Source organism: Pygoscelis adeliae, unplaced genomic scaffold (assembly GCF_000699105.1).
Source record: "Pygoscelis adeliae isolate BGI_AS28 unplaced genomic scaffold, ASM69910v1 Scaffold4, whole genome shotgun sequence".
In the NCBI taxonomy this organism is placed as follows: domain Eukaryota; kingdom Metazoa; phylum Chordata; class Aves; order Sphenisciformes; family Spheniscidae; genus Pygoscelis; species Pygoscelis adeliae.
The window spans coordinates 1,536,234-1,549,379 of NW_008824986.1; the positions used below are offsets into that span (position 1 = coordinate 1,536,234).

Here is a 13,146-nt window from a genome sequence, read left to right on the forward strand (position 1 = left end):
AACTGGATGAGTCATTTTTTGGCTCCTGGAAAAGCATGAAGCTTCCTCAGAAATCCTTGGTGATAGGTGGAGAGCTAAGCAGCAAACACTGAGTTTTAAAGAAAGCAGAAAATTAAAAAAGCAGAAGAAAAGCAGCAAGGAGAGAATGACATCAGATATTCCTCTGTGTGGCTTAGTGGAGCGTCAGAAAAGAAGAGATTCACAAAGACAGGATATAAACCAAACCCGCTTTATTCTCACCCTGAATTTGTTTGTTTGAAGCATCACAGTAATTAGGTTGTGCGTTTCACCTGCAAGCCTGGCTGGGGCTGGAAAGACTGCAGAGAGATGCTCAGGACAAAGCAACAACAAAAACCCCTGAGCTCTCGGTGACTTCCCAAGAAGTCACTAAGAGAAGCAAACAAGGCACAGACCTTCAGTGACTCTGTCCAAAACCCCAGGCAAGTCGGTGCCCAAGTCAGAATCACAGCTCGAGGTATTTCTGCCTTTTGACTCTGCGTCTGACAGACAGGCTTAACTTAGATAAGAAAATCAGAAGCATTTTTATCTTTGCGCTTTTTTTAGAAAAATGTTATTTTTTTTATTTTGACAAGAAGAATAAAATTTAGAAACATCTCGACATACAGAACTACAAAAAAAAAAATCACCTAGTTAATTTACTAAAGGGTAAAAATACAGTACAGACAAGACTCAAACATCCCCTAAGTTTATACAAAAGCCAGACAGTAATAAATTGCATTAAAAATACATCAAGCATTACCTGATTGATACGACATTGGCATCTGCCCCATTATTAAAAGGCACAAAAGGCTGAGCAATGAAAGTGTTCAGCATCCCATCCATTATTGTCAGTAAATTGATTGAGATTAGCATAAAAAATTTACTAAACACATACTTAATATTCACCACGTAGATCAGTAAGAAGTCTTTTTTGGAAGGAGTAAGAAAATAAAGTTGGAAAGGACAAACATTTAAATATGACATCCCAAGACGCAAAGGCTCTTCCTAGAAATTTACCTTCAAATCTTCCCAAAATAGTTTTCCCGGCTGCGTATCACTCAGTAATCACCAAAAAAAAGATTTAGTTATCCACAATGCACCTTCCAGCAGGATCGCGATACCGCAGCAGCATCGTCGGCAGCACGGAGCCTTTCTGGTACGTCTTTGGTTGCAGACACACCGAGAGCGACGAGGCTAGGGCGGTATCGGCGCGCTGCCGACCCGCCACCGGTCTGCTGGCCGATTCATTACACCCACAGTCTGTAATACTGCAGAAGCCAGCACAAATCAGAACAGGTGGATTTGCTTTTTTTTTTTTTAACTATATTTGAGGTTTCCAAAGTCACCCCGGGTAACACATGCAGCAGCCGGCTCCAGCAAACTCGGGGGCAGATCTCTGCCGTGCTTCTTCAAACAGTCTTTCACTCAGCTTGTGCTCGGTGATGATATCTTCCACCCGAGTTATGTAAAGCAAAGATAACAACACTCCCAGGAACTGTGAAAGGAAGGGGCATCTCTAGTCAGAGATCAAATACTGCTTATCTAACACTTCTTGCAGCAGTTTTTACAAATTATGTATCCATATGCCAGATATATGGGCAGGTATGCGATATATATACAGAGAGAATCTCACATTGTTATTCTTCTTTGCATATAGGGGTATAAGTGGATTATTTTTGTGAAGAGCTAATACAGCTAATTACCACCCCTGTGCCTTGGAGCAAAGTCTTGGTGGACGCAACTAGGGGGAGGAGAGGACTCAAAAAAACCCCTAAGCAAACCAAATTAACCAACCAAACCCTGCAATATATCACAGTAATGCTACTAAAACACCAGAATGCCACCTCAGCTTATCAGTTACGTTAAATTTAAGTAAAAAATGGTAATTATAGTCAAATGGGATATCGCATACCACAGCAACAAATCAGATACTCCCTTTAATGGATAACGCACTGGCCCTTCTTACCTGGGGTAGCAATATGCCAAGCAGCACGCCAGCCATGATGCTGTAGTTGTCCAAAAACCAAATAAGCACTGCATTCGTGCACCCACGGACATATATAACACGCTGAACACTCAAGCGCTGCAAAATAAAGAGCAGACATTCAAATAGGCAGTTGCACTGGCGTATGATACAGTAACACATGATAATTCAAATTTCAGGGAGGCAAATTTGGTCCTCCTTCCCATCTCTTTAAACCCACTGAATTTGATACAGATCTCATCACTAACTCTTCCACCTGTTTTTTGGTTGTTCCATGCCTGAACAAGTTATTTTATTTTTTTTAAATCTTTGTTTGCAACTACTTTTCTAAATGAAATGCATCCGATTCTCATTTTAGACCACTTGGAAAGTACAGAAGTCTCTCTTCAGCTTTCATCTCTGCTTCCAAGTTGAAAGTACAGCAGTAGAAAAATATAAATTGCGGACCAAGTGCTTTGCAATAGACTCTAAAAAGGGCAGGAACAAGAGGATTTCAGATTCAGTCCTGCAAGCTGCACCGTGACCCCAACCCATAATATAGAAAGCACTTGAGGCTGCAAAGGGTCCTAAGCAGATGAATGGAGTAAAGTTTAGCATATGCTTAAGTGCTTTGGGCACTAAAGCCAGGCTGGAGCGTTTAGGTGATTAAGCCATAAATCAATGAATCTAAATGAAGACAGGTCATATGTAAAGATAACCGGTAATCCCAAAAACCAACAACTGAAGCTGGCATTGTGCGCCAAGTGCCGCAAATGAGCTGGGGAAAGGGGCTTTTTCAGACCAACCCCCTGCACCAGCACTCCAAAGCTAGGAGCAGAGAACCCACCACAGATCCAATTACTGATTTCCCTTCTTAATCACTCTGCAATTAGTGCCTTGAGCCGGCAGTCTCTACTCTGGAGTCACTGGGGATATTCCCAAGAGGGAAGACTGAAGAAGGAGGAGGCCCCATCCCACTCCTGGAGGGAGGAGAGGGCTGCCAACACAACCTGGGAAGTCCCACTCCTCTTCCAGGAATAACTATTACAGGCTCAAAAATAAAACACCCACTACTGGGATATAAAATACTTAGAAACAGCTAAGTTGGCTTTTCCAAAACTGATTTTACTCAGTGAGAAACTTTGGCTTTTAAGTATTAAAAGCTTTCCCCAACTGAAGTCACTACTTAAAAGTATGAAAGCAGTTTTCTTTGCATTAATTGCGGAATTAGCATAAGGGGGATGAGCTTTGGGAAGACGTGCTTCATGCACGTCAAACAAGGAATCGTGGAAGACACAAGAAAGGGAAGGTACCATAATCAAACAAGATTAGTTTTTTTAATATACGAAAGTTATTCCAGATAAAATAACTATGATTGCTGACTTCACTGTCTGGTAGATTTAAGTATGCAGAAGACAATTTTATAACTGACCAAAAAAATGCAGAGAAGCACCACCCTTTGCCACGACAAGGTGGACACTGGTTACGTTACCTCTTTGTCAATGGTTTTATATCCGCACATAGTGTTGATAGTGTCTGTCTGAAAAGAAAACAACAAATATAAACTATAGCAGAAAACAAAAAACACAAAAAAATGTTTTTACTCTTCTTGTGTTCACCCAGCTCATATAAAAGCAACAAGAGGGTTACTTCCCAGCCCAACACTGGTTTCTTCCAGCAGCCCCAGGGTCAGATTTAGACAGAGCTCTACATGATTTTAGAGAAGTCAGTATTGCCAGTGTGTCATGACACGAGACATTTGAACTGTATCTATCCAGCAAAACCAGCATGGCATCAGAAAACAAAGCTAGCTACAACAGAGCTGTAAGCCACAGCTGTTTCCACAGAACAAACAGCTGGCTTTAATTTTAAGGCCTTAATAACTTAACACATCTTATTAAGAAAACCAGGGGTTAACATGTCCATCATACCACCACGATGAGAAATTTAAGCTCAGAATTATCTAAACCCCAAATAACGTCCAATACTATGTATGCTTACATGAACATTTTACAAGACCAAATTTATTATAATATATTTTTATATATCATTACATATATGAATATAAAATTCATATCTTTTAAAAAAGACTGAATGCTTGCATTCATCACAGATTACTAACGCATTTTCTGTAGCTATTTCATATTTTGCTCACATCCCGAAGCTCTACCTGGCCTGGCAAAGCTAACATGAAAATACTGTCCTTCACTTACAAATCAGCCAATGTAAAGCCCGCTGACATCAAAGGAAGCAGTGTACAAAACCAAAGACACAGAGGAAAATGAGAATACACAAATGAGGGAAATAAGGCAGAGCAAACTCTACCGTATTGATATGCCCTCCCTCAAAATTAAGACAAGATATAGAGATGAGATTTCTAAATGCTGGTGGCCTCTAAGTGGTAGGCTGAGGTTCCCAGGTCACCTCCCCAAGAAGGAAGAAGGATGTTTGCAAAAGATAGAAGAAAGCTGGATGTTACAAAATGGCAGAAACACCAGCCAGGGTCAAGTTTTTTAAGATCCCAAAAAGCCAGGCTCTCACCTTGAACACACAAGTATCTGACAAACAAGGTTCAGCGCGTTCCTAAAAAAAGAACCCTGACTATTTCACAGGTCTGTTCCAAAAACGTGAGGAGTACCCATCTGTCAACCACAGGTAATAAATACCTTGGAAGTCAAGGTTTGCAATACTAGGCATCAGCGTGTTGCTGTGTCTGCTGTGAGTGATTTCACATTTACAAAACGCTTAAGCCTAACAGACAAACACGTGGACATCTGCAAAATATGTGACAACCAGAACACAGTCACATCATTTAATTTTAAACACAGGATTTGCTAACAGGACATCATGGCACAAGAAAACATACACAACAGAGATAAATGCATTAGAAACAGAGGTTTATAGGCACTTGGGGACTAATTTTTATCTGCTACACTAGTGTAAGTCTTTAATAAATACTTTGACTTAAAAATAGTCCCTTCAGAGCCCCCCCCAGTATGAGCCTGGCTCGTCTTAGCACAGGGCTTTTTAAGAGGATCAGAATCCAACCTCCGACATTAAGGGGAGTTTTCCATGACTACAAAGTGAATGAGTAATCACAAGCCATATCTGTAGTTTTCCAGGACAGAAACCAGCCTGTATTTGGAAGCATTTGTCAAAAATAGAAGAGGTATGCATCTTCTGGTTGGTTTTTTTTTTTTTTCTTAAGGCAGCCAGCCATACAGCCACGTGTTAGTGTCATCCTGCCCAATATGCGTCCGTGCCGCTTGGACTTTACAAGGCACATCGATGGCATCCTGGGGCGGCAAAGCCACAAGCCCTAACGTACTGCAGCGTCTTGCTGAACAGCCTACCCTTAAATAAGAAGGTTGCTTGTTATTTTGGGGCTTCTCTCCACCTTGCAATTAACTTCACTGAGCTTAATTCTTCACAGGCTACCTTTAGGCTGCAAGTAGTCTCATCCCCACCTTCCCAGTTGCCAGTGAAGCACATGGAGAATATACTCCCTGTTTTCCTCGGAGAAGTTCTTATTTTAGTGCTTTCCTGCCAGACAGATTGTATTTGAAATCCTCAACGTGTTTGATTATTTGTGCCATGGCTGAAAAGGCACCTGGCATTGTTAGTCACTGGTTATTGCAGCGCTTCACCTTCACAGTACTGCTGTATTTCCACACACATGGACTAACCTTTTAAAGCAAGACTTCAACAGAGAAATGAGAGATACAGAAAAACAAGCAGTATTTTGAATGACCCATAAAAAGCCAGATTGCTCTTTATTAGCCAGCTCTATCTTCCCCTGCCATCAGCTGAGGGCAAAATCCTGAGCTCTTCTGCTCTGTGCTGCTGTGGATCAGCACATACTATTTTCATATACACGGCTTGCTTATTCTCAAACATCTAAGACTTAAAACATAACTGTTTAGCTTTGGTTTCTGAGAATAAATCAAAGCTCAGCACAGCTTTAAACAGACTCCTTCTCATACACAAAAAATGTGTAAGCATATGTAGTAACCACCTTCACCTTATACGCATTTCTCAGCAACAGCCAGCAGGATTACTAGCACAATTATTACATTTTTTTCCCTTTTTTTTTTTTAATTAAACACCCATCCTTAAGGCAGACCTTGAAAAGGCAGCACATAACAGGCACCAGTAGGCTATCCATCATGAGCTCTACTCCGTCTGCACTTACACATACTCAATTTCTCTGTCTTGTGTTCAGACCAAAGACCAAAACCCAGTGAGGCAGGGATTGCCCATACTGGTTTTAAGTTAAGGAATAGTTATCAAATTCAGCATTACATCCATCCCTCAAATGAAGAACGATGAATTAAAACTGCTAAAATTTATATAAAACACAAGGTCCATTTATATGGAACTTAACGCCTGCTCCTAGCACTGCCAGCACCAGTTAATACCAGTTCATCGTAGACTGGGAAACTGGTCCAGACTCCAGCTGACAGGGTGCCCTTCCAGGGAGGATTTTACAAGGTGGCAAGGCGGGCAGTTTTCAAGGATGGGTTACGGTAGAGCAGCAGCTGCTGTCTAGACCTGCACCCACAAGGACGCACTGACCCTAAGGTCATTTGCCCACATTTCTGGCTTTTTCTGGATGACGGGGTCATTCTGTTTGGGTTTTAATTCATGCAGCAGCTGGTGCACATCACTCCAACCCCCACCCACAGAAGCAATTGGGGCCCAGGCTTCCCAGCAAAGCTGGAGCAGCCAAACCTTGGGGAAAACACCAGCAAAACTTAATTTTAAGCAGCCCTGGTCCAGGTGAGCCATGAGGTTAGAGGAGCTCCCAAGATCCCTTCTGCGTTTCTAGGACTGCGTAGCGGGACAGTAACACGGACCAGAGCCAACACATCTAATTCATTATTTTCTCCTTTTCAAGCTGTCAAGACCCACAGATCCATAGCTCCCGTTTTCAGGAGGGACCCATTTTCCTTCGCTTCTTCCCCCAGACTTTCTAAAGGAAGTACCTTTCCAAGCAAATGCCGGTGACCTGGCAGAGAGCAGCGATGCCAAGAAGCCGGGACTTGGACTTACCTTATTTGTGACGCAGCAAGTGTATGGCACCCCGCAGGCCAGCGGTCCTGGCGCCGCACAGTTATGGTACACGTTTTGTGACCAATCTTTATAATCTTCCCCACCACAGCACTTAAACTGGAAAAAACGACACAAAAGGCAAAGGAAAAAAAAATTCATATCTTAAACAGAAACTCTTCTAATAACTAGAAAACAAAGTAAGAATAAAGCAATTTTAAGAGCACTGAGCTACCCAGCAATTCTGTCATTTTATCAGCAAGGCACATATGAATGTATACGATAGACACAACTGAAAAGAATTAAAGATATAAGTAGCATTCCTTTGTCACTCATCGAGCTACTACCCAGGGTGCCAGAGCAAAATATTCAGTGCTAAGTTCCACCTCCCATCTTTTCCGAGCTGAAAAATAATCTTTTCAGGTCTGGACATCATTAAGCAATGTTTTTACATTCACTCCATCTCGAGCTGTAATATACTTCAATTTTTTTTTTTTAAGGATTGCAACTACATTTCTAAATGAGTCTAAAAGACGAAAGTGTTGCTATAAGGCATAAAAAAAAAGTCTCACCAAAACATTTTGGGTGTGATTTAGTAGAACTGAGATCTGACAAATACTGTAAGTTTACACTGACTTAGTACAAATATTCGTTTTACATTTTGAACGGGGAAAAGCAGCAGTTTATTTAATCACTAAAATGTATATTCGCTGTACATGCACATAATTATGGGCAGTGCATGGAAACTTTAAAGCATTATGAAGTCTAATGACAAAATTTCCTCAGGATGGTTGGCTTTTGACAGACTTTCCATGCTAACTCTGTTTTTCAAAGCAGGCTGCCATCTCCATAACAATGTCATAAAATATACATATCACTTCCCAAGTTAGTTTTTTTTTTTTTTAATCATTATTTGGCATGGGCCCTGACATCACATTTCTGAACATTTTCTGCTTCTTCTATAGTCTCTGAACTGTATGGCAGAACTCTTCAATAATCCAATACATTTCAACACACCAGCCTTAAAAAAAAAAAAAAAAAAAAAAAGGCTGTGAGTCAACTACACGTGCCATTAAGTAATGCTCAGCTGGGCTCAACACAATTTCTGAATTTTAATTACAGGTATATATGCTTCTTTTGAATAACCATCTTGTTAAAGAGCTTGCCATGTGCCCTCGAGTGAAAATACAACGGCCAAGGTTCAAACAGCCTAATTGCCACCTGATTTCTCTTTGTGTGGTGCCTCCTGTTAATGAGATGCTTTTGAATGTCTTGGACCAGCCAGCAGAAACACTTCACGTAAGAACTTGGGTGGAATTCAGGCTGAATTTGTCTGAATCCAGCTGTGGGGCTCGTATAAGCCTAAATGGTTGCAGGATCTGGCCTTGAGCATCCAAATCACGCCTACCAAGGCAAAAGCTGCATTTTGTCCCCACTTCTTGCAGTGATTTAGGGGGCTTCAAATGCCAGCTGGGATGCTGGAGGAGCCCTGCCCACAGCGACGCCATTATAGATGATGCATGAGATCTCATCCCCCTTGTCAGTAAGAATTTGATTATCACATCACTGGAAAAACTCAAAGCTGTTGCCGAGGACCTACCACACCTCAGCACTGAAGTAGTCCCAGAAAAAAAAACCCAAAACAAAAAAACAAACAAACCTGCTTTTGAACAGAATCCATGATGTTCTTGAAGTCTAAGTCATCGTAGTAATTCTCAATTCCTCTTCTTATATTATCATTCAAAAAGCTGATTGTCTAGAAGGCAGAAGTAAAACAAGATTCAAAACACTGAAACAAAATTAAAAGAACAGGTTAAAGTGACAAGTGTAATTGATGAGCACAAGAGGAAAGGCTTTTTTTTTTTTCCTTTTAATAAAAAAAACCAAATACCAGCTAAAAATCAATCATAGCACAGTCCTGCAGGGACTGACCATCCATTCTCTTTTAAGGAAGCGGCCTCGCTGCTGGTTTTGTGCTGAGAAGTGCTAACAGTGCAACACCTCTCCAGCAAGGTCCTGCTTCTCTGAGACTCTCCAAGCATCTACCAGAGATGGTCTCATTGTCCTCCAGGCTGAGAATGGGAAGGCAGGATCCTTCCCACTGGGCACTGGGGATCCCCGGCATCTTGTGGGTGACAGAACGGCAGGTTTGGGTGGCGGGTCTTGGCACCATGGTCTGCACCACTCCCTGGGCGACAAGAGCTGACTGTCTCCCTGCTCACCATCTTCCATTAATTTTATTTTCACCATTTTATTTTCCAAGGAGTCCATAATAGCCAGATAATGAGCTTTATTCCACCTTAAGCAGAAAAAAAGTGGAAAAGATCTCATATCTGTATGTTTTATAGTCATGGTTTTGAGAAATATGGCAGTGGAGCAGTGGCAGATATAAAACAGTATCTCCTCAGCTTGGCATATTAGAAATTAAATCAACAAAACACTTTTAAAGTTCAGATGATGGGGGGGGGGGGGGAAAGTATTTAGTTTTCAACATCCAGCACCTCATAGCATAGCAAAAATTGAGATTAAACATAACTAGAATGTAACAACTTTCCTTTCAACACAGCTGCTAAAATGATCAAAGCTAAATCCTTGCATGTCAGAAAGAAACCTGAAATACACCTACTAATTTTCTCAGTATTACGAACTGCAACATTTAAAAACAAAACAGAACAAAAACTATTATCACATCAATGATTAGAAATAAGAAGGGATTTTGCAGGACTATCCTAACTGGCCAAAACAAACAGCAGCAAACACCAACTACTCTCATGCTGCCTGTATCACCTCACTTAGACTCGACAGATTTGAGAAGGAAACAGAGAAAGAAATGGAAAAAAACCCAATGAGACATGCAAACCAATCAGCATTTAAATAGAGGCTATTACCCTAAGCTTTTATTAAATACTTCCTTCTCCTCCCCATACTAACCTGAACTTCTCCATTAACTTCATAAAACAAGCAAAGAAACCTGTCCCTGAGAGTAGCTGTCCTGCTCAGACACCCAATACACGTGTCGGGAAAACGCTTACTGCACAAAAACCCCAACAGTACATTTTCTTTGTCTGAAAGTCAACAGCAATTCTTCCTCTCCCTCTCAGCAAATACCATCTTTGGCATTTACTTAATTTTCTGTCAACCAAATTCTCTGCATCCCATGATGCCCACACTCCTACAGTGGGCTGGCTGATCCGCTCCCTGTGTGGCGCTCCCACCACAATTCAGAATAAATCCTTGCACGGGGCCAAGGCGCAAGGCTACAGCAACAGCTAATGACAGCTCTTAGAAACGAATGTAACTCATCCTCTGCTCTCAAATCAAGTTCACGACTCCGGTTGGGCACGGAGTAAGAAGACACTAGCTAGAGAGAACATAATACTGCTTCAAAATAACAATGACAGTATTTTTCAAAAAAATCTTTTTTAAAGCTCTTTTTTTTTTTTTTCTACTAACATAGGTAACATAGTACGTATGACTTCTTTTTGTGGAAATGAGATTGGTAGGATTGGGGTGGGGCGGGAAGAGGTCTTATTATTCAGCATCTCCTTTTAATGCTCATATTTTTCCACATTTGAAAGAATAAAATCAAAGCATAGAAATCTAGTACTTGCCATGGTGAACACATTTATGTTTTAAAACATTTCTAACACCAAAAAAAAAAAAAGTCTGCTGCTTTCTGTTTAGAAAAATTAAGGTTTTTATATAATTATAGCATGCTTGTAAATGATGGGGTCTCCTACGGAAATTAGTTATGTTGCTTATGGATGTGGGCAGGGAAGAGCTGTCTCTTACATATGGTAAAACATTTTGGCCACTAAAAAATAACAAAGTCTCCAAATCCAGCTGGAAACTTTCCAAATCAGCCATCTGAGACCCAGAAGGCAAACGAGAAGAAAGCACTTTGTAATACATGAAGAGCTAGAAACTCGTTTTGCCTGTATTGCGCGTTCTTAGTTACCAGATTTTCTCCAAATTCTTTAATCTGGAATCCGTCTCCAGAACAGGTGGCCAATCCCACCCATCCCCGAACCTGAAAGGCCCTGAAAAGCCTGGACTTGCCTTCAGACTTCCATCAATTAGTGCTCAGGTGACAATTTTAATGCCTTTTATTTGCTCAGTAGCATAGCTGTAACATCATGGATTGTAAGTAACGTTCTTGGTGATCAAAACCTAAATGCAAGCGGCTCACCTGGTTTCTGAAGATCAGGGCCACCACTCCACCAGTCAGCTCAATCAGCAAGCAGATACCAAGAATGTACATGAACTGCAGAAAAAATAATTGCAAGCGAGTCCTTAAACAGAACAAACCCCAATTACTCTTTCAATTAGTGTCCTTAAGTCCGTAACATTCAATTGCCAACATACTTGGCTTTCTGTATATGAGATGTCATTTTCAAGAAAGATAAAAAAATTATGGTTTTGTTCTTATAAAACTGTTCATGTCACAAGAAAGCCTTTTTTCCTCACTTGAGTCATTCTGGATTTTGCCCAATTGGCAAACACGTTATTTTTCTGCTTTGAATGGACTCAAAACCAATAGATGCGTTTACCATGCCAAGATACTTCTCTCCATAACAGCATCCCAGAGAAGCATATTAATGGACTGCTACAAACCACATCGAACTTTATGTTTTTTATGCTTCCTACAAAAACAGTACTTACCTGTTAGCTTTCATTTCTTGGGTAAAGCAGTGCTTTAAGATAATCCAAAACACCTGCTACTAAATTGCCAGTGTTAAATCAAAGCAAAATTCTGGGCTTGGTACCTTTTAGTGTGTTGCTTCAGAAGAGGGAACTGAGCAGTACTACATCACCGAGCCAGCTGAGCGCAGAGGCTGCATGATGGGCACTAACAGGGCACTTACTATGCTCAGTGGTAAGAAAAATTATAGCTGCTTGCTCTCAATTTATTTATTCATCTGTGTGTGTATATATATGTGCTCACTCACACACAACCACAACATATGCATCTGTGACTACTTATCAAAGTGCTTGCAAAATATGAATATGATGAAGAAATCCATAGCAACACCATGAGATAGCTGTGACATGCCAGTCCTTGAAATGTTTTTCCAACCCAAAGGATTGTTTAGGTATAAAAGATGGCTGCTACATGAATTTAGGTCTGCTTCTTAATGGTGAACTTTGTCAGGAAGGAAGTTTTAGGATCTCTCATCTGAAAATAATCTCTAATGCTCTGACCCAAAAGCTCGTTTAATTTCTGTGCTTTCAGTACCCAGTATCAGTGTCACAAACTCACCAGACAGATCTCTTTTCTCCTGCTAAATCTGGAATCAGCCTGAGAAGCAGACATCAGGGACTTTCTTCATTTAAATACCCTACCGGGTTTGCTACCACAACGGGAACAGAAAATGTCGTCTCGGCATCAGACAAGGACACACCACCATGCTCAGAGTGAAAGAAGCCACCACCGCCTAAGGACAGACTCTCAGTAAAATTCCAGCCTAATTTCAAAATCCACGGTTACCTCTTGCTTTGGCCTATGTAACATACCACGTATTTACCATTTCTTCACATTGAACTGACGTGAAGGTGAAAATTATGTTTTCGCGCTTTACTGTTTATTAGTCATGTGTGCAACTTCCATTTGCAACCACAGCGTTATACAGGAATTTCCCTAAAATTTCCCCTTTCAGAGACACTGGACAGAAAACCCGTGCCCCTTTCATTTCCCCCTTAGGGCCCTTCTCTCAAAGCCCTGCGGTGCTATACAGCTAACGTCATAACACACCTCTCTCCATCTGCCCCCCTACACTCCACTCCCCAGCCAAAGGCAGACAGACTCCAGCCACCACCAGCCTGACGGACGACAGCCCGACCTGGGGTTTCTTTCTCTAGCGGCTTCCTCTGGGTTGAAACAAGAAGTGTTTGGAGAACCATAAGAGACTGCAGCTCATCTCTGCACTTAACGTCCCATCAAGCAGGTTCACAGCTTTAGGAAATCCCCCTGTACTGACGGGGGGAGCTGCAGCCAGCTTTTGCCCTTTCCTTCGGCCAAGGGGCAGCACTATTTCCTCTTCTCCAACACTGTTCCCCTAAGCAGGGCATGTGCCTATGCTATGGCCAGACCAGAGAAAAAGCAGGCACTGTGGTGCCAGGCTAGCGTCAAATGG

At 41.4% G+C, this 13,146-nt stretch overlaps 1 protein-coding gene across 1 annotated transcript in view; it reads right to left on the reverse strand.

Annotated features, from left to right (window-relative positions):
* Window positions 1-610: 610 nt before the first annotated feature.
* The window catches only part of TSPAN15 (tetraspanin 15), a 27,551-nt gene continuing 15,015 nt past the window's right edge, over window positions 611-13,146 (reverse strand). The window contains exons 4-9 of the mRNA XM_009325986.1: window positions 11,202-11,276; window positions 8,673-8,768; window positions 7,016-7,132; window positions 3,456-3,503; window positions 1,967-2,083; window positions 611-1,495 (exon numbers count right to left, since the gene is read on the reverse strand). Coding sequence (XP_009324261.1) covers window positions 1,343-1,495; window positions 1,967-2,083; window positions 3,456-3,503; window positions 7,016-7,132; window positions 8,673-8,768; window positions 11,202-11,276 — 606 coding nt within the window. The 3' untranslated portion in view covers window positions 611-1,342. The remainder of the gene's footprint in view (window positions 1,496-1,966; window positions 2,084-3,455; window positions 3,504-7,015; window positions 7,133-8,672; window positions 8,769-11,201; window positions 11,277-13,146) is intronic.